Source organism: Benincasa hispida, chromosome 12, assembly GCF_009727055.1.
Source record: "Benincasa hispida cultivar B227 chromosome 12, ASM972705v1, whole genome shotgun sequence".
NCBI classification, from domain to species: domain Eukaryota; kingdom Viridiplantae; phylum Streptophyta; class Magnoliopsida; order Cucurbitales; family Cucurbitaceae; genus Benincasa; species Benincasa hispida.
This window is the reverse complement of record NC_052360.1, coordinates 8,064,134-8,087,445: the sequence shown is the minus strand read 5'-3', so window position 1 is coordinate 8,087,445 and position 23,312 is coordinate 8,064,134. Positions and strand designations below refer to the sequence as shown.

Genomic DNA, 23,312 nt, shown 5'->3' with positions numbered 1-23,312 from the left:
ATGATTTTGAAAATGATAAAAGTTATTTTAGGCCCTATTTGGTAACCATTTTATTTTTAGTTTTTTAAAATTTGGCTTATTTTCTCTCAAACTCTTACAATGATTTGCATCTTAAGTACAAGAGTTGAATTAGTAGCCAAATTTTAAAAACAAAAGAGAACTTTTTTATAACTTTTTTTTTTTAAAAAAAAAATTCGTCTTGATTTTTGAAACATTGATAAAAAGTAGATAAAAATTCAAGAAATTTAGAAGGGAAATAAGTATTCAACTTAATTTTCAAAAAAAAGAAAAAAGAAAGAAAAAAGAAAAAAGAAAAAACGAAATAGTTACCAAGTGAAATCTTAACAATTTCAAAATCACTACAACATAACATACATCCTAAAAGATTTAACCGAGTTATTTGTACTAAAATTTTTAATCATGGAAAACAAAATTGCATTTTTTTTTTCTTTTCAGTAAAATGGAGTAGAGATCAAGAACCACATACCCTTTGGGCACTAATACATACAATATGTCGTTGAGCTATATTTGTTTGGGTAAAACAAAATTACAATCAAGCTTAAGTTATAATGATAATTTAACCTAAATTTGATTATAATTCAATTCAAGGCTTGCTTGACCATCCCCTATTAGTAGATTCTATTTTACCTTCAATTTTTTTCTATGTTGATGAAAAAAATCCAGGTAGGAGGATTCACCTGACCTTCACGTGTCTTTGACAATGAATTTATAATTTCGAGGAAGGAAAACGACCTGCAAAACAAGAAAATAAAACACCGACGTGGTACCTGCCACAAAATCTCTGATACTTAAGTCAATATTTAACAAAAGATCAGAGCAAGCTAGAAATGGGGGAGAAGAACTTGCCTTTGGGTGTGTCTATGACCTCCTATTTATAGTGTGGTGGATTTGGATTCCAAACCTAAAAAGAATTAGGAAAAGTAAAGAGATTTAGGAAAACTCGATTCCTCTTCCTTGGGCGTGGGGCAAGTTGGGCCACGGTCGAAGCCGAGGAGGGCTGGTTGGGTTGTTTGGTCCAACACCTCTCCTTTTCTTTCTCTCTCGACCTATTGGCTCATTTCTTACATCCTTCACGTCTTCCTAAGTTCAAGATTCTTGATCTGAAAATGACTCATAATAGTTTAGTTCTTAAGTTATCTTATTTTTTTTTTTACCATATTGTACTAAAGAATTAGTTTTGGAGTTCAAATTTTCAAGTAATATTTAGCTTATCATCTTTATAATCTATTTAACAATTTTAGGTCAAACCACGATTAATCAAACTTAAAGCATATGAAGGGCAACAAAGATTTTTTTTTTAATCATTATATTTATTTATTGCAGAGTTGGAACGAACCTATTTCAAATTCAATAACTAACATAGAACTTGGATTTGATTGAAACATTGATGGTTTGGTTTCACCTTATTATGTTGAAGATGGTTCTAGTGAGACCATTTCATATTTGTATGGACTATTGTTCACATCTGTATAGATTTTGTTCATTAAAGTATTAGTACCATTCTAATATAAATTGTTATGGACAAGTTAAGACTTGTCACGTGCCTCAATTATTAAGAAACTTGTGTTTGAGGTCGAAGTGAAGATTTATGCAATATTTGAGGCATCTATTAGTCAAGTGTGAGTTTAGCTAGATAATGAATTTAAGCACACAAATGTTACCATCATAAACCCTACTATGTATTAAGTACATACTATCAGAAATGGCAAAGCAATGTTTGTCATCTGCTCTTGTATCTATAAAAGTGGTTGACTATTCATTTTCAAAAGTAGTGGAAGCATAACCAACTCAGCTAGGTCTCGTTTCAAACTAAGGCCACATTTATCTCAACGAAAACATAATAAATCAATAGTAATGTAAAAAATGGGCCCCAGTTGATTACTTCTAATGTTGTTTACTAATATTGTGCATGTGTATTGATATTTGAGGTTCACTTCCAAATTTGTAATAAAAAAAACATAGACTGATTGACGAGCGAAGGGTGCTCAGATTAATTGCATCGTATCATTACCATTACCGTTATAGTTACTGCTACAGTTACCATTATTGTTACTGTTTCTAAAGAAAAAAAAAATGAATCTTAACACTTTTACTGTTATCGTTACCGCTACTATTATAATTTGACCTTTAGAGATAAAGCTAAAGGTAACGATAATATGAGAAAATTCATAATTCTAGTTAAATGTAATAAAAAGTAATCTGATTATGTTTACAATTACACCAATTTTTATTACAATTTGATAAACGTGGCTTAAGTACTCACTTAAGCTAGCTCCAAATGTATGTGTATAAAAGTGAGTTCAAACAGATTGATATTTTTAGAAAGATGTAATTTAATTCTAACATTATTTTTATGTTTACGTGGATTTGATCATTTGGACTTTTCTTACTGGAAAAGCTAGATTTGCTTATAAGATTTTGTGTTTTATTGAATCTATTCATGATCACCTGCATATGCACTCCATGAATTCTTCTTAAACAATTGCGAGTGTAACTCGATTGTTCATAAGTTAGTTTTTCATACTTGTAAGTTACTCGTAAATACGAATTCTCTCTCTATATATACTCAAAACACAACCCAAATATATTGGGTAGCTCCTCTTCTTGGAAGTTTTTTTTTTTTTTTGAATTTTTATGCTATCTTATTCTCAAATGCTATGCATATATATATATACGAAGACACAACAATAACATCAATAAAATATAGGGATGGAAATTTTGAGATGTTTGGATAATGAGATGAAATTATGAAGTTTGAAATTAATGTGTTGGAATTAGGAAGTCAATTTTAGGGTGTCGAGTTCTAAGATAGAATTTATCGATAAATGTGTAAGATAGAGAAAAAAAAAGAAAATATGAAGTTTTTTGATAAATGTGCAAACTTCACTTGCGTTTTACTATTAAAGTTAGGTTGTTTAGCGTCAATTTATGAAGTTGGTAGACCAAATATCTTAATGATTAAATTATGTTCATGTTGATGATTCTTAAATGCGATCGAAATGAACTAAATATCATTCATATACTTTTATTTTATATTTTAATTCAACGAAGACAAGTGAGTGAAGATTTAAACTCTAATTCAATCGTATTGAAATTGGGTAATAGTACCAAAAATTCCCTCCCTCCAGGCTTGAAAAGGAAACAACCCCAACCCATGTGCCCTAATCAAACAAGTTACCCACAAGAAGGGGTCATTGGGACCACCAACGTCACCAAAAAACAAAAAGAAAAAAAGAAAAAAAAAAAAAGAAAAGAAAAGGCGTAGCCCTAAAATATTTGAAATGTTCCTACTTTCATTTTTTGGGGAGGAGCCATGTGGGCCCAACCTCCCTCCTTTTATTATTATCAAAACTAAAAGGAAAAAAGAGATTGTGAGAGTGGTTGACAGCTCAGACCCATTGGATGCCTCACTGCCATATGGGATTGTGCCAACATCATTCACATGCAGCCTTTAGGCCCCAAAACCCCATCCCAACGCTTATTATTATAATAAAGAGTCATTATAGTCTATAAAATTGTAATACTTCGTATGTTTTAATAGTCTCATGTAGATCATAACGAAAATGAACAAAAAGAATGAATAGAAAATAATAAATATGATAAATTAACAAAATTGTTAGACTCAATCTCGGTCAAGATTGAAGTTAGTACGTTAACTTGAACCAAGGCTACAGCCAACCTTCTTTCAGAGATGTGTTTTGGTCTTAGGATAATACATTTGACTCGAATCTTGTTATTTTCTTGACTATGTCGTTCTTACTCTTGTTTTATGTTAATTATGTTTTATCATCTAAATTATATATAATATTATAATATATACTCTTTTTATTAAATATTTAATACGTCATTTAATGATATATTATTTTATTTTATCTGTTCCACTTCATTCCCTTTTCCCCCTCACCCCTCACCCTTCCATCACATTTATACCATTCATCAACTTTACAATGTTAGTTGATGATTGTACAACATATAAAATTAAGCTTTTTTTCTTCTTCTTTTTATGTGCTTTATCTTTATGTGTATATTTGTTGATTTATCAGAAATATACATTAGTTAATTGATTAATTTTAAGATTCTCGCAAATATAAACATAATTCAACTGATATAATATTTGTATGTCGACTTTTAAGTCGATGGATTCAAATCTCCCACCCACAAATTGTCAAAAAAAATAAAAAGGTCTCATTTCATGCTCGTGTTTTAATTTGGCACTAAGGCTAAATGTGTAAAAATGTTAGAATAAATTAAAATATGATTCCGAATAGATTAATAAATAATTTGTTCTAACAAACAATCTAAACACTTGTAGAATCTCATATATTGTATCATGGGTATAGACATTAAATATATGAGATTTGAACATTTAGATTTTAAATGTTTAAGATAATTAATATTTGTGTTTAAATATGCAAAATAATTAATGTTGAAAGTTAAATATATATATTTAATTTACCAATTTTATATATACAAATCAAAATTAAATAATTACTTAATTAGATAAAAGAAACCAATTCAATTAAATTTAACATTATCTAATTTATTGTGATATTAATTAATTATTTAATCAATTAAAATTAAAATAAATGAATACATTTATATTGAATATAATTAAATTATTTAAATTAATTACTAAAATATTTAAACGAATACAAATTAATTATTATATTGATAATAATAATAATAATTTATATTAAATAATTAAGATAACATAAAATATTATCTAAAAAAGTATTAGTTGAAATTTGTTAAGTATAAATAATATATTTATATTTAATAATTAATTAAAATCAGCAGTAATGTATACATGATATTAATTTATTAATTAATTAGATTATATTTTTACTGTTCATCTACGAGGCATAAAAATCCAACCATTTTGCAAGGTATAAAAAACTCATGTCAGATGAGTTTTAAAATTCCATGGATAATAATAACTTATGAAATTGACGGGGTCTTAGATAATAAGAAGAGATTTATTATGTCAAGAATCAACTTGTCATACCCTAAACAACCTCAACCTCGACGAGTATAACGATTAGCAAACATCACAAAGAGAAAACATGGACATGCATATACACTTCAAATCAGTCAATTAAAGAATACATCATAGCAAGTTGGCATTATAGCAAGTTAATGAAGATTCAACCACACCCTAAAATACTCATATTCTTCATCCTTTAACACTATTACATTCTTATCAATGACTAAAACCTATTTTAATAAAAGTAACTGACCTTCAACACCAGCTCTTGCTTACTCTAGACAGGCTGGCTTCCTTGATCACATTCCTAATATATATAATTAGAGAATATATTTGATATCAACATTACAATATAATACACGAAATGTATTGTCTCATTTTTCTTCATTTAAATCATCATTGATGAGAAGATGGGCATGAGGGCAGACCCTTTCTGGTTCTCCTTCTGTCCACAGAATCCCCAAATCTCCTCTCTTCTTCGCCAGTGTCAAAAGGGTTCCTAGATCAAAACGTGAACAGGTCACGTGGGGCAATTGATATTTAAGATACTACCGTGTTTCGGTGTGAGTTAATCATAGGTTAAGCAAGATGAGTTTAGTTTAGTTGTTGATTAGTAAGATTTGTCTGTGTGAACTCGAGTTGGTTTTGTTGTCTAGTAGTAAGTTAGTTAATAATTTAGTTCTTAACACAGTTACCAATGGTGTCGGGCATAAAAGTAATTTACCGAGAGTGAACGGGACGATGTAAAGCAGTGCGGGCTGGCCATGGCCATCCATCAGGTTCAAAGCCACATAGGTAATCAGAAGACCTGACAAAAATTCCAAAACCTTTCAGAACATGAACCGAACATCACAAACACAAAAAAGACAGAAGGAAAAGGAAAACAAATATCATTGAGAAGAGGAATAACTTTGTGGTAAACTTTTTAAGCATATATTAGAATAATATCTTTACTATAAGCATCACGAGGAAACACATTCCTTCCTCCATTACCTGACCCATAAGCAAGCATTGCTGGTAAGAAGTAACCAACCCGGAGGCTCTTATTTGCCAACCAGTCATACCTGTAAGGATATAAAAAGCAGTCTTTATGTAGAGGTTTTCGATAAAAATTACGAATTATATGGAGATAGACTGACAAACTTTAAACAGATGGTCCCTCACAAAGTGTTTGGAAACAAAACATTATCTTTTTATTGGCCAAAATGAAATTTAAGATGATGCTTTTATCTTATGATTTTTCATTAGTTACAACAGCTTTTTCCATCTCTAGCTCTATATTTAGACAGCTTGACGGATCCTTTTCGAACTTCAACTTTGAATTATGTTGTTCTAACACAACGTGTCAGCTATCCAATTGTTTGCTACATCATACCAACTTAGTCAATATTTATCTAATAGACATGTCACGTCAGCGTTCTATTAATTTTATTTACAACAAGAACCGAATAGAAATATAATCTTAAGTTCAGGGACAAAATTAAACCTACAAAGTTTAACTATTGTAATTTAACTTCTATCATCAAGCTATGTATAAGGGATTACTAATCACATCAATGAGTAGAGTTCAGGATTTTTTACGCGGAAGGCAAGATATAGAACGAGAAAGCTTGGAGAGAGGTAAGACAACAAAGCTTAAACCTGAGAGAAAATGCTACTACGAGTCCAGGCAAAAGGATGTCACCAAAACCGATAATGCTATAACCACCCCACGGATCAAACATACGAGGGATCTTTAGCAGCATTGGGATGCCATCCTCTCCACTTTTATCGCCACGAGCCACCTGTTAATGATAATAGCAATCAGTAAAGTAGATGAGAGGCGATCTTCTTCTAGTTTATGACAATGGTGAGGCGTATGGTACTTCCTACTTACCACAATCATCACACTTTCCTTGAACAACTTCTTAGAAACAAATACCCAAAAGATATCATAGAGAAAGGCACAACTGAGGAGGACTGTTCCAACCTTGCAAACACACAAATTCACTCCAGTGAGAGAAATATTAAGTAATAAGGAGCAATATTAAGTGCAAAAACATTGTTAGCTTTAGACCTGGAACTATGAGAACCAGTTAAAAGAAAAATATTGGTATTTTAAAAAATAAAGAAAAAACCAAAACCATTTTGAAACGGGCCCTTAGTGGTTAGGAAGAATTGGATGCATAGTATTGTAATGTATTGAAAAGAAGAGAAGAAAAGATACACAGATTTATGTGGAAATCCTAGATCAGGGAGAAAAACCACGATAGGAGAATTTTTATTCTTTTAATTTTTCTGATACACAGTACTCAACACAGGACAGGTATAAATAACCAAACAGAGAGAAACCCTAGACAGTACACTGAGAAAAAGATTAAAATGCTCTTAGGGCTAAAACACCATTTCAACACTCCCCCTCAAGTTGGGGCATAAATATCAATAAGGCCCAACTTGCTAATACAAGTGTCAAACATCTGTCTAGGTAAGCCCTTAGCCCTTAGTCATATCAATGAGCCTTGTACACATTTCCCGGGATAGTCACAGTGTCCAGGCTAGTGGTGAAAGCCTTGAATCCTGTTGACAAGCTACTGTAAGATAAGAAGCTTTTCCATAGAATACTTGGTGCAGGACCTTGTTCCCTTTCGCAAGGCAATTGGTAAGTCTAGGGTGGCATCAATTTCACTGGTCTTGTTACCTTTTTCCTCTGTATTCATCTGCTGCACATTTTCAGTCTCCTGAACATCATCAAGAGGAAATTCATTGCTCTCATCCTCCCTAATTTTGTCAAGAGTCGCTGCATCGTCAGTGTTCACTGCACTACTTTCAACAGAGTTATTATTATCAAGAATATGGTCAGTTGTCTCTGGTTCTGACTCTTGAATACTTTCCGGTGGAGCAGCAGGGGAAACTATTTCCTTTCGTAGATTCTTCCGATAGTAGGTTATCCAAGGAACTTGTTTTGTAGGAAGGATAGGATTGTCCGGAATGGGAGGGCTAGGATTAGTGTCAGGAATTGGTTCAAGAAACAAGTCTACAGGAATGGAATAAGTGGATGACGTGTTAGTCTCTTCTCTCGAAGTCTCCCCTTGAAGAGGACTAACAGGAAAAAAAGGTTTATCTTCTTGAAAGGTAGCATCCATGGTGATAAAGTACTTTCGAGAAGATGGCTGATAACATTTGTAGCCCCGTTGATGGAGCGGATACCCAACAAAGACACATTTTTTAGCCCTAGGAGCGAATTTACTGTGGGAACCATGATTATGAACAAACACCGTACACCCAAACACCTGAAGAGGAACATCTGGGAAAAGCCGGGTAGAAGAGAAGGATTCTTTGAAATGGGCTAAGGGAGTATGGAACTTGAGAACACGGGAAGGCATTCGATTAATGAGATGGGCTGCAGTGAGTACAGCATCGCCCCATAGGTACGAGGGTATGGATGCAGGAATCATGAGAGCCCGAGCAACCTCAATAAGGTGACAGTTTTTCCGTTCGGCCACCCCATTTTGTTGTGGGGTATAGGCACAAGAGTTCTGGTGGATGATACCTTTAGAATTTAAAAACTCACGGAGGGACTGATTAACGAACTCACGACCATTGTCACTCCGAAGGATAGTAATTTTGGTATTGAACTGGGTTTCGACCGTGGTGTAGAATTGCTGAAAGACTGTAGTCACTTCAGACTTATTCGTAAGAAGGAACACCCATGTAAACGAGTGTGATCATCTATGAAGGTGACAAACCACCGTTTACCCGACACGGTTGTGATATTTGATGGGCCCCACACATCACTATGTATCAGGTGGAAAGGTTGGGATGGTTTATAAGGCTGGGAAGTAAAAGACACCCGAGGTTGTTTTGCACGAATACATACATCGCAAGATAAAGATGAAATATTAACATTACGAAATAAATGGGGAAATAAATACTTCATATAATGAAAATTCGGATGTCCAAGACGAAAATTCCATAACAGGAAATCAGTTTTAGAAATAGTAAGGGAAGAGAGTAAACAAGTGCTAGATAAACTCCTAGATGAAGCATCCTCCGAGAGGAAGTAGAGCCCCCTACTATGCCGGGCAGTACCAATCGTCTTCCCCAAGCTTAGGTCCTGAAACAAAACATTATCCGGTGAGAAAACGACATTACAATTCAGATCTCTGGTTATTTTACTGACAAATAGCAGATTATAAGATATCTTCGGCACATGCAGGACATTCTGTAAAATCAACCCTTGAATAGGAGATAAGTGACCTTTCCCAGCAACGGAAGCAAAGGACCCATCTGCAATTCGTATTCTCTCGTTTCCCGCACTTGGATAATACGAGAGTAATTGATCAGATGATCCAGTTAGGTGGTCCATTGCTTCTGAGTCAAGGATCCACGATTCATCCCCTTCGACCAAGAAGCTAAAGGACTGAGAAACCTGATTGCGCGACATTGCTGGTTCCAACCATGCTTGACTCTACTTGGTTAGTGGCTGATGATGTACCATCCCTTGTTTCACTGACAAGGGCCCAACCGGTTTTTGATTTATCATTCATAGACCGTCGCTTGCCATTCGGTGGGCAACCGTGTAACTTCCAGCATTGATCTTTGGTGTGCCACGGTTTCTTACAATGCTCACAGATTGGTGGGGATTTTCCGTTCTGTTTGTCGCTCTCTAGTCCCGAAGACTTAGCTCCAAATGCAGCAGAATCTAAGTGGTTGTTGCTAGTGCCATTCATAGCTCTAGTTTTGTCCTTTTTTAACCTGACCTCTGAGCATACTTCCATTAGAGACGGTATTGGCCTCTGTCCCAAAATCCAACCTCGGACACCATCAAATTTAGGGTTTAAGCCAGCTAGAAAATCATACACTCGGTCCGCCTCCTCAATCTTTGAGTACTGAACTCCGTCAATAGGACAATTCCACACGACTTCGCGGCACAAGTCCATTTCTTGCCATAACAAGGACAATCTATTGAAATAAGACGTTACGTCAAGAGTCCCTTGTTTGCACTCATGAATATGTTTCCTCAAGGTATAAAGATGTGAGGCATTTTGCCTCTGTGAATAGAGCTTCTGGACAGCTTCCCAAATATCCCGAGCGGAGGCTGAGTACAGAAGTGGCTTTTCCATCTGGGGTTCCATGTTGTTTATCAGAATTGAGCGAAGAAGAGAGTCCTCTCCTTTCCATATACGTTCTTGGGGATCACCAGGGTTTGGTTTTGGTATTTTTCCAGTTAGATACCCAAACTTGTGACATCCCTCAAGGACCATTCTTACCGATTGGGACCAAGAAAAGTAATTATCACCGTTAAGTTTCTCACCAATAGACATTCCTACAGAATTTCCCACAGAACTAGACATAATATTTGCAACAGGTAAATTAGAGTAAGCATTTAAGGTGTTTCTGAGCATAAAGAGAAGTCTGAATGTGGATGAAAACCAGTTGTAGGATTTGTCGTGGATCTAAGGGCCGATATTTGCTGCTATAAGTTGGCCAACTGCTGTTCAAAACCAACGGTTCCACTAGAATTTGCCATAGGTTGGTTTTGTCCATAAATCCCTGGAAAGATAACTTCATTTTGGCTCGAGGATGGACCAAAAGAAGGGCTGGGAACTGATTGACCATACTGGTTCGGCTGGACCCGATTCGGTTGAATCGGGTTTGGTTAAACCGGTTGGTTCGGCTGAACCGGCTGAGCAGCTTGGGTCATCCACGAAAACGAGGGCTGGAGATCGGCTGTAGACCGCTAGTCACGGGCGGTGGTGTCGGCCTGAGCAAAAAATCCCGAGATGATGGTTTCTTGTGCATCGGGGGGTTCTGAGGTAGAATCTGGTGGAAGTCGGTAGGACCGTGCGTCGATCGCTGGTGTCGGACTCCATATGGGTCAATCGGATTTGAGGCAAAAAATCCAGATGGGTCGATTGCTAGTCTGGCGGGATTCGTGTAATCGGCTGGTCTGTGCGTCATGGAGGAGCTCGGATCTGTGTGCCGATCGGGTCTGAGAGCTCCGGTGGTCAGGTCTGCAACGGTAGTCCACTGGTTACAGATTTGAGGATCGGGTCGGGTCTGGCTGGAGGTTGGATCAGACATGGATTTGAGGAGTTGAGGCATAGCGGTGTGAAAATAATGCTCAACGGCTTCTCTTATGGCTGTAGCAACTTCAGCGTTCATGGATCCCTTCGTTCCAATGGAGGTTTCTGTTGGAGTCTCTGGTTTGTTCTCATCAATGACGGTCAGGGCTTCGTCGCCATGCTCTGATACCATATTGAAAAGAAGAGAAGAAAAGGAACACAGATTTATGTGGAAACCCTAGATCAGGGAGAAAAACCACGATAGGAGAATTTTTATTCTTTTAATTTTTCTGATACACAGTACTCAACACATGATAGGTATAAATAACCAAACAGAGAGAAACCCTAGACAGTAGACACTGAGAAAAAGACTAAAACGCCCTTAGGGCTAAAACACCATTTCAACACAGTGTAAGAAATTATCAAGCTAAATATTGCAGATACTGGGGATAAAATGAAATCAGTCTTGAAATATTCTCACCACTTTTATCAACAAATGTCATTCTTAAATGGTCTCTCTTAGACGTATTCGAGCAGTCCCAATCTTCTTTTTGAGACAGCATTTTGACTTTTAATTCAAATGAAATGATTAAATGTAGCACAATGGCTTGCAGTGGAGAAAAGAAGGCCTGGGACTGCCCAAATACATCTTCGAAAGAAAGCATTAATTTCAATTAAGTGCAAGAAAGAGATTAAAGAGATTATCATGTTCTTCAGATATATAAACATGGAACCCAGTTTGTTAAATTGCTACCTTAAGATTCGGTATGCGAACTATTTGGAGGACCGTAATTATCAGTGCAATTCCCTGGTTAACAAAGATTAAAATAAGAAGTTAGCTTCTTACATTACTAGGCAGTAATATTGTGATCTTCAAAATTTTCATATAATTGAAAAAAGGTTCTTGCTGACACCATTTTCTTACAAGTATGTCTTGACCGATCCAGGCAAACGACACATTCCGATAAACAGCCCAAACAACAGCAAATGCAATGCAGAATGGAGAAACAGCAACCGTGAGGTATGAAACAGCTCCAAAGAATGGCACTTTGATGTACGATTCTCCAACTTGCTTAAAGCATCTGCATGACCATATGAATGTATCAGTATTTTACTTCTTTAGTTCAGAAAAATATTGCTGAGCAATTTTTCATCAAGCTCCAACTATATATAAGAGTTATATATTGGGTATCAAACTTCAATAATTATCTTATTTTTGAAGAGGAGAAACAAACTTCCCAGGACAGTTTCCTGAGCTCTAATCAAATTAGTAATTTTGGTAAAGAGAGCACAAGAATTGATTCTAAGCTTGAGGATATAGAGGGTATGTTTGGAAGTGATTTTGAAATGGCTAAAATCACTCATGTCATGTTTAGAATTACCGTTTAGAATCACTCCCATACATGTCTTTAGTAATTTAAAATCAATTTAATGTTTGCATTTACACTTTTAAACACAGTTTTCATACAATAAAAGGTGATTTTGAATTATTAAAAACATGTTTCAAAGTAATTTTAATATATTCAGAATCAATCCAAAACATGCTCTAAATATGAAACTAAATATATGTCCAACCACAAATACAGAAGTTTTTCTAAATCATTCTTGTGTGTGTGTGTGAAAAGCAAGAAATATGGAAGTAACAGTAAAAAGAAATAATAACAAATACATAATTATTATCTCACAGCGCTTAACATAGTCATCGCTGATTTAGTATAAACTTCCAAAAATTCCTCGATATCTGCCTCTTCTCTTGTCAAGGAGAGAACTAATATTTACAAAGATATTCAATGAAAACCTACTATTTGATAGCAGTAACTAAATTGATATGTTTGCCCATAGTATCTGCAAAGAAATTATAAATGTCAAATGTAGTAAGGGCACAATCAACTTTACCTTGACAATAACGCGACCAAGCAAGTTTGTAAGCCCTATATCCAGTGAGATAAAATGTTAATGAATTGGAGGAAAGAACTCAAACACCATCGACTTTTGTGAAAGAAGAACATTATCATGTTCATCAATGTCTGATAGTTAAGGCCTTTGTGCCATACCTCTGCACCTCCTATGCAGAAAAGGACTACCAAAAGCTCGATGAACCAGTACGACATGAGTTTGTAAAGCAAAATCAAAAAGCACGAAGCAACAACGACAAATAAGACCGCTGATGCCATGTTAATATATACAACTCCAGGGCTGCCCATGTCTTCAGCATCTTGATTATCATCTGCACCATCCTGCAAGAAAATGTAATTCATCAAGTAAACCTCTTTATTAGAAGAACGACACCTAAGCAAACAACAAGAAAAAGGTTGCTAGAGTTTCCGGAGACCAGTTAGGTTACCTTTAGTAGCTTGTCCTGCTCTATAACTGCTTCCCTAGCACTCCAGGCAGACCAAAAAGATGAGCACAAGATTGTACCGACAGCCATCAACCATAAGAATACTTCAGCTATGTCTACTGGTGGTCGTAGTGGAGAATAGAGCTGAACAGACACTGCAGAGTCCAAAAACTTCTTAAGGGATGACAAGAGGTTTGTTTGCTCATTTCAAATGCCAAGTACAAATATAGAGTATATGATCGATCTTCCAAAATCAATATCAACTAATGAAACGACGATCAATTGTCAGAAAAATTAGTGTTTTGTATGAAAAAAGAAAGAAAGTACAGCTTACCTGATGAATTACTTATTAGCATCTTCTCCAAGCTTGTTCCAGCATCTTGTGGGAGCATGACAGCAGGTATATGTATATCAAGATCAGTCTCATCAGGATCACAAACCATCTTGTAAAGCTCTGAAGTCCAGAAGCATGTTTAGAGGACATGAAATATATTAGAGTGCTGAGGCTACAAAAAGTATATTCTTTTGCAATCTATTTATCCCGCCTATATAGTACTTTTGCACCATCAGTATAATTGTATATCTCTTTATCCATATGATTCTCATTTATTGTACAATTCAAGCCATCATTCCTCTAAGGGATAATAACAAATAGCACTCTATTAGTTTGCCCGATTTGCAAATTACACCCTTACTTTATGTTTTAAATTTGATTTCAAAATCCAAGAATCATTTACCATTACTGTCAGCATAAATGGTACGAGTGACACATAAAATCAGCCACAAAATATGATATTATTCACAGATTCACAAACTATAGTGTCTGAAACCACTTCTATAACACGAGTAACACCAGTAGTGTAATTTACCATTTTCTCTTTTGTAAGATGAGATAAATACTGATGTAAACAAGAGTCATATTACTCGGAGTAAATTTCACAATAACTACACAATTTTTTTTTTAAGTTCAACGATATATAAGGGTTGGGAGATTTGAACTTCTGACCTCTTGGTCGAGGGCATATGTCTTAACCATACAAGTTATATTGTCAAACACGATGCACTAGATCTTCACATTAGGTACATCTATGCACAAATAACTATCATCACTTACCTTTTTGGTTATTTACTATGAGTATAGCTGAAGCACCTGCAGCTTCTGCAATATTTGCTTTCGTAGTAAATTTGCAGTGACCTCGATCAACCATGATTATATCTCCAAGAAGCTAACAAATGAAAAGTTGATACATGATTAAATTAATGTGCATAAAGCTCCAACCTTCATGCCACTAGAGAAAGTACGTTATAATTTCAAAACAAGAGAACCTTGTTCTTTGGCACGCTGCAACAATCACGGGGATTTGCAAGAACTAGGCGTGTTTGGTTTGCATTTTTCTCCTTTGACACGATGGTAGCGCCAAATCTAGCACCAACGCCGACAAATTCACTAGCTTCTTTGCCATCAATCCAAGTTTGAACTTTAACCTAACAAATGCAAACACATAACAAGCCACATTAATCGATAACAGTTAGGACCATTCAAATAAATTAGCATACTTTCTGATAAATAAGTTATATACAACATCAACCTGCAACCCAGCATTGAGTTCTGCACTGGCAACAAGCAGCAAGAACTAACCATAGATTAATGACACTATGTGCACATAGAAATAGAAGTCAGAAGAAAAATAAGCACACATTACAATGACAATCTTCTTCAAAACATCCTTTGCATCTTTTCCAGGAAGAGTATCACCCATTATAAAGTGCACAAACTAAAACAAGTATTCATATGAACAAAATAGAAATAACAATAAAAAACTATCGCTCATAAAACTAAATACAGACTAATTCATTTGAAGCAATACAAGCTTACTAGAACGAATGATGAAAGAACCCTAGAAATGATCATATGAAATGTCTAAACAGAACATAAACAAATCCCCATCAATGCATTTGGAAAATCAAGGAAATTACACTTTTGCCAAAAGGGAGAACAAATGGGGAAACACAATCAAAATGCAAATGATAGTTAACGCAAAACCCAATACAGTATGTAGATCAAATAAATGAAAACAAATTTCTGAAGCAAAAAATTGGATATATTACCAGAATGAAGTCATTCTCACAGCCAGGCTTTTTGGGAGTCAAATCGTCATGGTGAACAATATCCCCAGCAGTCACGTGAGAAGGAAAAATGAGCAGCAAAACTACAGTGGATATGATGAACCCATCAAGAAAATGCCTCTGCAAATCCATAGATTCTGACTTTTCTCAGCAAAAAAGCTTCAAAAAACAGTGATGGGTCTTTTTCTTCCTCTACATCACAAATCTCGAAACCCCAGAAAGGGAAAATGAGAAATAATGGCTTTGCTCTGTTTAGAGTAAACCCAAAACAGGAAACAGAGCTCAGAATGGGATATAAACAAAATGGGGAAAACGTAGAAATAAAAAACAACTATAAATTAATGATTTGAAGAAGACTTTATATCATAAAATAAAGAGAATCACGGATCCAATGGATTAAAGAAAAGGGAGAAATTGTGGAAATTGACATGTTTATGTGAAAATGAGGACAAAATTGATGTCGTGTATGAATCTTTGCTTGTGCTTCTGTTTACAGACTATACTGATCCTTTCGAGTAAACGGGGTTTCCGTACGAACCACCGTTGGAAACGGCGGGAACCTTTTTAACGACATAATTAGACAATAATCATCATCGTTCTTTCAGATTCCTTATCAACGTTTTCATTGCAGAGAAGGACCTCCTCGTTGCAGAGAAGAACCTCCACTCTCTAGTAATTGCACTTTACTCCCCATCTGTAGTTTTCATTAATACTCCTCAACTACAAAAGAATTTGCTTTGGGAATTTTTTTTTCACTTCAAGTCCAACTCAACAGTCAATATAGGAAGCTTAAAATTTTGACCTTTGAATTGTTGATGTATGTCTCCTCCACTGCTCAATTTAAAATTAATGCAAGGAATATCTACTTTATTGTTTCATTTGCCATAAATAAAACGTAGACAAATTTCTATTATACTAATTTCATAACAAATCTGTCTAAGCATAGTTTGAATAGAGATATGAAATAATAATAATTGTATGAGATTCCATTTTGTTTAGATAATGTGCTAAACTTAAAAAATAATCATAATGTATGTACGATTTCATTTTTTAAACAATAGTTTTCATAAACAATAGTTGTCAACATCTATCATTGATAGTTCTAAAATTTTGCTATATCTTGCAAATATTTCAAACAATTTTACTATTTGAAATAATTTTCCAATTCAGAATCTATCAATAATAGATACTGATAAACTTCTATAAGTGTCTATCATTATCTATTATTATAAATTCTGAAATTCTATTATATTTTGTAAATATTTTCAATAGTTTTGCTTCATTATAATTATCAAATTCTAACTCTATATTATTGGGCTAAAATTTTAAATATATACATATACACACACCACTATTTATTTAAAAGAAAAAATGTCTCCCCCTTATTTTAAAAAGGACAATAAATTGAAGGACCAACCTGCAAAATAACGTTAGTAGTTATATGTGAGTGTAGTGAAATTAAGTGGAAAAAGGGGCCATTATGGCAAATAGTGAAAACTAAGTGGATATTTAAGGAAATTGATTAACGGAAACTTGCTCAAAATTCCTCGACATGAAGGGCAGGGTGTGTTCTCTGCCGTCAGACCAGCCATGTGGTTAGGGCAAACGTCGGTGCAAGTACCCATCATCTTCCTAAAATTACATTAGTACCCTCGATCATACATTCAATTTTCAAAATCATGCCCCTATATGCAAAGAACAAACCAACCATTTAACAAAGGGATTTACAAGCAATGATTCGGATTCTTCACTTCCATCTCCAACTTGAGCAGCCATCTGAGAATGGAAGAATTGAAGAAGTTAATTGAGAAACATGTATGAAATGATTCAGTTAAACACAGCTGCAAGGATTTAAAAATGTTTTCTTTTACGCTTAAAACACTTAAAGAGTCATTCCAAATGAGTTAAGTTTTGTTAACCTTGTGAACGCTAGCTTTGAGGAGGACAAAGCCCCACAGGGATCATAATGCAAAGGATGAACCCGATCAATACAATACAGTTGTAAGATAATAATAAGTCGAAAGCGATCAAATCACAACTATCACATCTCCCATGTCATTTTTGTTCAAGCTCATTTTCTGTAGCTATATCTGCTACCCAGTAAACAGAGTTTCAAAGATCCAGAGGTTATTATTAAAGCCAATAATTAGGCCCGGTTGGTAACAATATAATTATAGATTTTTTGTTTTTCAAAATTAAGCCTATAAATACAACTTTCATTCACTTTCATTTATTGGTTTTTATGTTCTGTTCTCTACATTTTAGGAATATTTTCAAAATTAAAACAAAATTTTAAAAACTAAGGAAAGTAGTTTTCAAAGATTTGTTTTTTATTGTGAAAATTGGCTAAGAATTTAAATGTTTACATAGGAAATATGACACTTTGAGTAAGAAGTTATGAGAAAATAAGTCTAATTTTAAAAAACTAAAAACCGAATTGTTTTCAAACGGGCCTAAATTAGTTTGCTTCTTGTATTTAAAAATTATGCTTTTTTCTCGTAACTTTTTACTGAATTTTTCACCATTCTTTAGAAACACGTTTGAATAAGTTAAATTTTAAAAATAAAAGCAAGTTTTTAAAAATATATATATCCATACCCTAATTTTCAAAATTTGGCTTTGAAAATGTTTTCAGAAAGTAAGAAAACTACAAATTAGGCTTCAAACAAAATAGTTTCCAACAGACCTGAATAATTACCTTACAGACCGAGACCTATATAAATTTGGAAGATGCTATTCTGTTATTTATCATTGAAGATGATATTTGGTTTCTCACAGCCATGACAAATTTGATTCAATAGAATAATTAATTACCTTTGTTGCGTATCCAACCAAGGCGGCCAGAGCAACTTCGAAGACATTTGGAGTACATTATTCCCCCCAATCTGACCAATCAAATCCAACGGTCCTTAAAGTGCCTCTTGTAGATAAATCACTGGAATCTACTATTTGTAATAGCAATTCAATAGTGCACCAGTAGTATATTTTATCCGAGGACAGTTTCCAGAATATCCATTCCTTTCTTCAATCCTCCTATATCAATGACTCTCTGGTAACCTGTATCCCAATAGAAAACAAACAAAAGAACATAATTAGAAACAAAATGACTAGTATCCGCCTTAATTGTGTGCATTTTATAGTTCCTGAACCATTGCATTGGACAACGACAGAGAGACGAAAGGCTCAAAACAGCTTAGGATGGCTGCTTGTTAGTACTTTTAGCAAGCAGTTTATGAGCCCAGGAAACTCAACTCATTATTAGTCAGTAATGAAGCCTAGCTAACCATTAAATGAGGAGTTCCTGAATATATTCTGCCAACAAAAGTTTAAAATTCACTTGACCTACCGCCATGGAAATTCACTTGTGTCAATTCCAGCTTGGTGAAGTTCATCAACATATTGTAGTGCTTCTCTGCATTCTTCTCTATCATCAAAGAAATCTGTTTTATCACCTTCAATTTGATATGTTTCATGGCCCTTGCCAGCAACCACCTACAATAAACAGTAAATGATAAAAATTAAATAACATGATGCTCGAACGGTGTTAACTATTAGGCCACAAACACATTATAGCTCATAAATAAAAGAATTACAAAAAGCGACTAAAATTTTAAGTAATCAATTCTTTCTTCTATGAATACGATAATTCAGATAGAATTTTAGATAGATAACCAAAAATAATATGTTCATGTCACGGCCTTTATCCATAAATTGCTTATGGAAGTAATGCATCATCGTGCACACCGTTGCTCGAATGGTGTTAACTATTAGGCCACAAACACATTATAGCTCATAAATAGAAGAATTACAAATAAAACTAAAATTTTAAGTAATCAACTCTTTCTTCTATTAATACGATAATTCAGATAGAATTTTAGATAGATAACCAATAATAATATGTTCATCCCACAGCCTTTATCGATAAATTGCTTATGGAAGTGACGAGTCATCGTGTACACTGTGCAACCCCCCTTTAAATATAAAGGAAAGAATCTTCCAGTGAAGAATTATGTAATTCTCAAGTTTCCTACACCTTTTATCCACAAGTTAAAGCACCAACAAAGAATCTTTCACTACTGCACAAAAGACTTGAATCTTTCACTACTACACAAGAGACTTGAAACTTTCACTACTGCACAAGAGACTTGAAACTTTCACTACTGCACAAGAGACTTGAATCTTTCACTACTGCACAAGAGACTTGAATCTTTCACTACTGCACAAGAGACTTCCAATAAAGGCAAGTTAGGTATGATAATCTTTTTAAATCTTTTTGTAATGATTATATGTTTAATATACAAATCAATTCAAGAGATTATTGTAACCCTATTGACTAGTTGGGAGGTTACCTCTTCAACCCTCTTTACTCTCATCTTTTGGGTTAACAATACAGTTCTTTATATTCAAATCTGTCTGAAGTTTATGATTTGTCTATCTGCTTTATATTGTGAAATTCCATCAGAAGTCTGCAACTATCTTTTGTCTCAACTAAGAACGCTATCTGAATGTTATTCAGTCACCAGACTCACCACTAAAGTTCGTGTTGCTATTCAGACATAAGACCTTCATACAAAAGGGAGGGGACACAGTAACTTACAACCACGTCACCTTCCTCGCCCATTGCAACAGCAGCACGTACAGCCACACGCCTGATATCATGCAGGAAAATCCTATGACCATTCGAGAGAGGCGGGTAGTAATCATTTTCTCCATGTTTCAAGTAATCCTGCATAGTCCAGCCTATACCGGCCAACATATCATCCAAGATGTCCACTGATCAATGAAATATTCTGTGTCAGCATTGGATCACCAAACATTCGGTATGGATGCAGATATATCAGAGAGGCCATTCACAAGCAGTAATGATGTTATTCATACAATAACGTATGCACCTCTGCAAGCATTATGTAGGTAAAACTTAAAAGTGATTCTTGCTAACTAGTAACTACTAGTGGTCTAGAAAGTTCACATACATGGATCTTCATTCCTTGGATTATCAGATGTCAGAATTGTAACATCGCTTTTATCAGATGCAATCTTTGTCATCATGGGTCTTTTCCCCCTGTCATGCTCGCCACAGCATCCAAAGACTTCACAAACAGAATACGAGAATTTTAGTTAAATAAGAAACAAAGACCCCAAATAAATCCCGAGGCTATAACAATTCAGAAATCAGAGCTAAATTAATAGAAAAGAATGTGAATCAGGTAAATAAGAAGTCCAATATACCAAGCTGCTTTTATGACAGATGCAATAAAACAGAAGGCAGTGACTTATGGTTAATTGTATGTTGAGAAATCTAGCACTGCTAGATACAATTCCTCACAAGATATCTGAAGCAAAATTAGGACTGGAAAATGTACCAGTGATAATCCTCCTCGGTCCAAGCTCCCTTACAGAATCGAGCAGCCGGGATAGACCGTCTGGAGTATGAGCATGATCAACAATTACACCAAATGCCTGCTCCTCATCAATCAGCTCGAATCTCCCAGGAACAGCATCAACCTCTTCAACACCTCTGACAATATCCTCTAATGGTGCTCCAACTGCAATCCCTACTGCCACTGCTGCAAGAATGTTGTATATGTTGTGCTTTCCAAGCAACCCCGATGATATCTCCAGTATGCCCTGGGGAGTGTGAACCAAAACCTGTGTCTCAAATAGTGACAATTCATATTTCAAGGGATGGACATCAGCATTTTTGTTTTCCATTGCAAAGGTGACAACAGGCACATCTGGGTTTCCTTGACTTATGAAGAATGGTGCATTGGGATCATCGATGTTAATAACTTTTCGGTGTCGGTCTGGATCCACCATCCTTTTAAATAGCTTGGCTTTGGCATCCCTATACTCCTCTTCAGACCCTTGAAAATCCAAATGGTCCCTAGTCAAATTTGTGAAAACCGCTATATCAAAATCAACTTCATCACACCTGCCACGAGCAAGTCCATCGGACGAAACCTCCATGACAACCGCTTCAGTTCCATTATGAAGCATCCTCGCCATTAAGTTTTGGACCAAAATAGCATCCAGGGTTGTACTTTGCGACTCCAACTTATTGCCCCCGTGTAAATAATAGGCCACTGTACCTAGCAACCCAGTTCTCAACCCCATTGCCTCATACATCCCCTTTATCAAGTAGGAAGTGCTCGTTTTACCGTCTGCCCCAGTAATTCCTATCACGGCCATATTCTTTGAGGGGTTCCTATAAAAAGAAGCAGCCAATGCAGGAAGAATAGAATTAGTATCCTCCACCATTACCAAAGCTTTACAACCCAAAGTTTCTTCTATGTCTATCTCCTTGCTAGCAACCACAGCCACTGCACCCCTCTTATCCGCCTCCGTTAAATACGAGTGCCCATCAGTTTCCCTCCCAACACAGCACACAAACAAGTCGCCCGCGCTAACCAACCTGGAATCATGTTGAATGCCAGTAATTTCTATCTCTAAATTGCCAAAAACAGAAACTGGAACGACCTTACTTTCATCCAAGAGCTCGGCTAAAGTCATTTTGAACTTAGGTTCCACTATCCTAGCCTTAACTTTTCCATAGCTATCAAAATCCACATCAAAAGAATTAAAAGAAGATAGTTCATCCTGACCACCTAATTCACTTACATTGTCATCTAAATTCCTAGGCCCATCTTCAACCTCGTCCTCGTCCTCATCCTCGTCCTCCGAAATCACTGTAAGCCCCCGAAGCTCGTTAATCTCCTCCAAGTCCGCGACCTCCTCAGTTTCCAACTCATCAATGCCCTCAATATCATCTTTCTCAACCGCCTTTTCTTTCTTCGGATTAGCCTTGAGAAGCCCCTGCTTCACGAACTCCTTCCGCTTCAGAGCAATAGCTTTGTCAATTTCACCGAATAAATCATCACCCGAGCTCTCCGAATTCAAATACTCCGCATTCTCAGGAGCATCCTCAACGTCAGCAATGGCCGAAAGATAAGTAGACTGATGCTTCTTAAAATCTTCCTCTTGAAGCTTCCTCGCACGAGCCGCCTGGCGGTATATCTGCTGAAACTTTGAAACTCCATGGCCAGAATCTTCCGGAGCTTCCGGCGGTTCGTCGTCGGCCGGGTCCGGATAGAATTTGCCGTCCGGCCCGATGGCGGAAGGAACTGAAGGTCGGAGAATTCGAAGGGTGGGAAGATATTGGCGGTGAAATTGAGATCTTAGGGATGGAATATTGGGGCGAGGAGAGATAATGAGAGGAAATGGACAGAAAGTGAAAGTTGAAGCCATGGAAATGGAGATTTTCAGACCGAAGTCTCAGCAGTAACTCGGTGGTTCCGACGGAGAGGGAGGATGATTCAAGCGGATAACGATTTGAATTTTGGAAACAATGCCGTATGTTAAAGTGGGCCGGTTGTTGGAATTGGCCTTTCTTGTGATCCATTTGCTACTAAGCAAAATATGGGCCCTTGATCTTCATACTTGGCCTTTTAGAAATTATTAGGGGTTTCTATAAAAATAAGGGATATCTTATATTAAGGTTTTGAATATTTCATTTTTTTTTAACCAAAAAAGACCTATTGAACTTTATTTTTCCACTAATGTCAGCGATTATTTACAATTTAGATTTTAACTTCACACCATTTCTTCCTCCTTACCTTCTCCTCTCATTCCCTTTTCCTCTTATTTCTTCTTCCAGCAGCCTGAGTTACAGGCAGGAGACGGATGTCATGGAATGAGTAGATCCGATAGTTAGAGACAACCAATGTGGGGTGAACTGACAGTACAACATGAGATGACATGAACATTGTGGGACGAATCAACGGTGCAGACGACATGT

The 23,312-nt window shown here is 35.7% G+C and overlaps 2 protein-coding genes across 5 annotated transcripts; both read right to left on the bottom strand.

Annotated features, from left to right (window-relative positions):
* Positions 1–5,087: 5,087 nt before the first annotated feature.
* Positions 5,088–16,210, bottom strand: LOC120068163 (signal peptide peptidase-like 2). Of its 2 annotated transcripts, none has more exons than XM_039019868.1 (14): positions 15,500–16,210; positions 14,717–14,875; positions 14,505–14,616; positions 13,725–13,844; positions 13,394–13,545; positions 13,104–13,286; positions 12,946–12,980; positions 11,975–12,131; positions 11,804–11,857; positions 6,882–6,974; positions 6,647–6,789; positions 5,999–6,069; positions 5,730–5,813; positions 5,088–5,504 (listed from the first exon to the last, which is right to left on the bottom strand). In XM_039019868.1, exons 1-14 carry the CDS (start codon positions 15,647–15,649, stop codon positions 5,380–5,382), a joined length of 1,638 nt encoding a protein of 545 aa, XP_038875796.1. In that variant the 5' UTR covers positions 15,650–16,210; the 3' UTR covers positions 5,088–5,379. The 2 variants fall into 2 exon arrangements, with proteins under 2 accessions (XP_038875796.1, XP_038875797.1); XM_039019869.1 differs by lacking the exon at positions 15,500–16,210 and adding an exon at positions 14,980–15,204.
* A 755-nt stretch (positions 16,211–16,965) lies between these two features.
* On the bottom strand, positions 16,966–22,855 carry LOC120068162 (UDP-N-acetylmuramoyl-L-alanyl-D-glutamate--2,6-diaminopimelate ligase MurE homolog, chloroplastic). Of its 3 annotated transcripts, XM_039019866.1 has the most exons (7): positions 20,881–22,854; positions 20,491–20,607; positions 20,115–20,290; positions 18,864–19,009; positions 18,332–18,574; positions 17,246–17,293; positions 16,966–17,149 (listed from the first exon to the last, which is right to left on the bottom strand). In XM_039019866.1, the coding sequence occupies exons 1-5, from the start codon at positions 22,760–22,762 to the stop codon at positions 18,556–18,558; spliced, it is 2,340 nt and encodes a 779-aa protein (XP_038875794.1). In that variant the 5' UTR covers positions 22,763–22,854; the 3' UTR covers positions 16,966–17,149; positions 17,246–17,293; positions 18,332–18,555. The 3 variants fall into 3 exon arrangements, with proteins under 3 accessions (XP_038875794.1, XP_038875793.1, XP_038875795.1); XM_039019865.1 differs by having other exon boundaries at positions 16,966–17,293; XM_039019867.1 differs by lacking the exons at positions 16,966–17,149; positions 17,246–17,293; positions 18,332–18,574; positions 18,864–19,009 and having other exon boundaries at positions 20,271–20,411; positions 20,881–22,855.
* Between the last annotated feature and the right edge of the window lie 457 nt (positions 22,856–23,312).

Excerpts from the sequence above, each read along its gene's own strand:
- LOC120068163 (XM_039019868.1), bottom strand. The coding sequence starts at position 15,649 with ATGGATTTGCAGAGGCATTTTCTTGATGGGTTCATCATATCCACTGTA. Across the intron at positions 13,287-13,393 it reads AGCAGGACAAGCTACTAAAG|GATGGTGCAGATGATAATCA; the intron begins GTAACCTAACTG and ends ATTTTCTTGCAG. Across the intron at positions 6,070-6,646 it reads GTAGTAGCATTTTCTCTCAG|GTATGACTGGTTGGCAAATA; the intron begins GTTTAAGCTTTG and ends ATATCCTTACAG.
- LOC120068162 (XM_039019865.1), bottom strand. The coding sequence starts at position 22,762 with ATGGCTTCAACTTTCACTTTCTGTCCATTTCCTCTCATTATCTCTCCT. Across the intron at positions 20,608-20,880 it reads ACCGAGGAGGATTATCACTG|TCTTTGGATGCTGTGGCGAG; the intron begins GTACATTTTCCA and ends CTGTTTGTGAAG. Across the intron at positions 20,291-20,490 it reads TCCAAGGAATGAAGATCCAT|TGGACATCTTGGATGATATG; the intron begins GTATGTGAACTT and ends TTCATTGATCAG.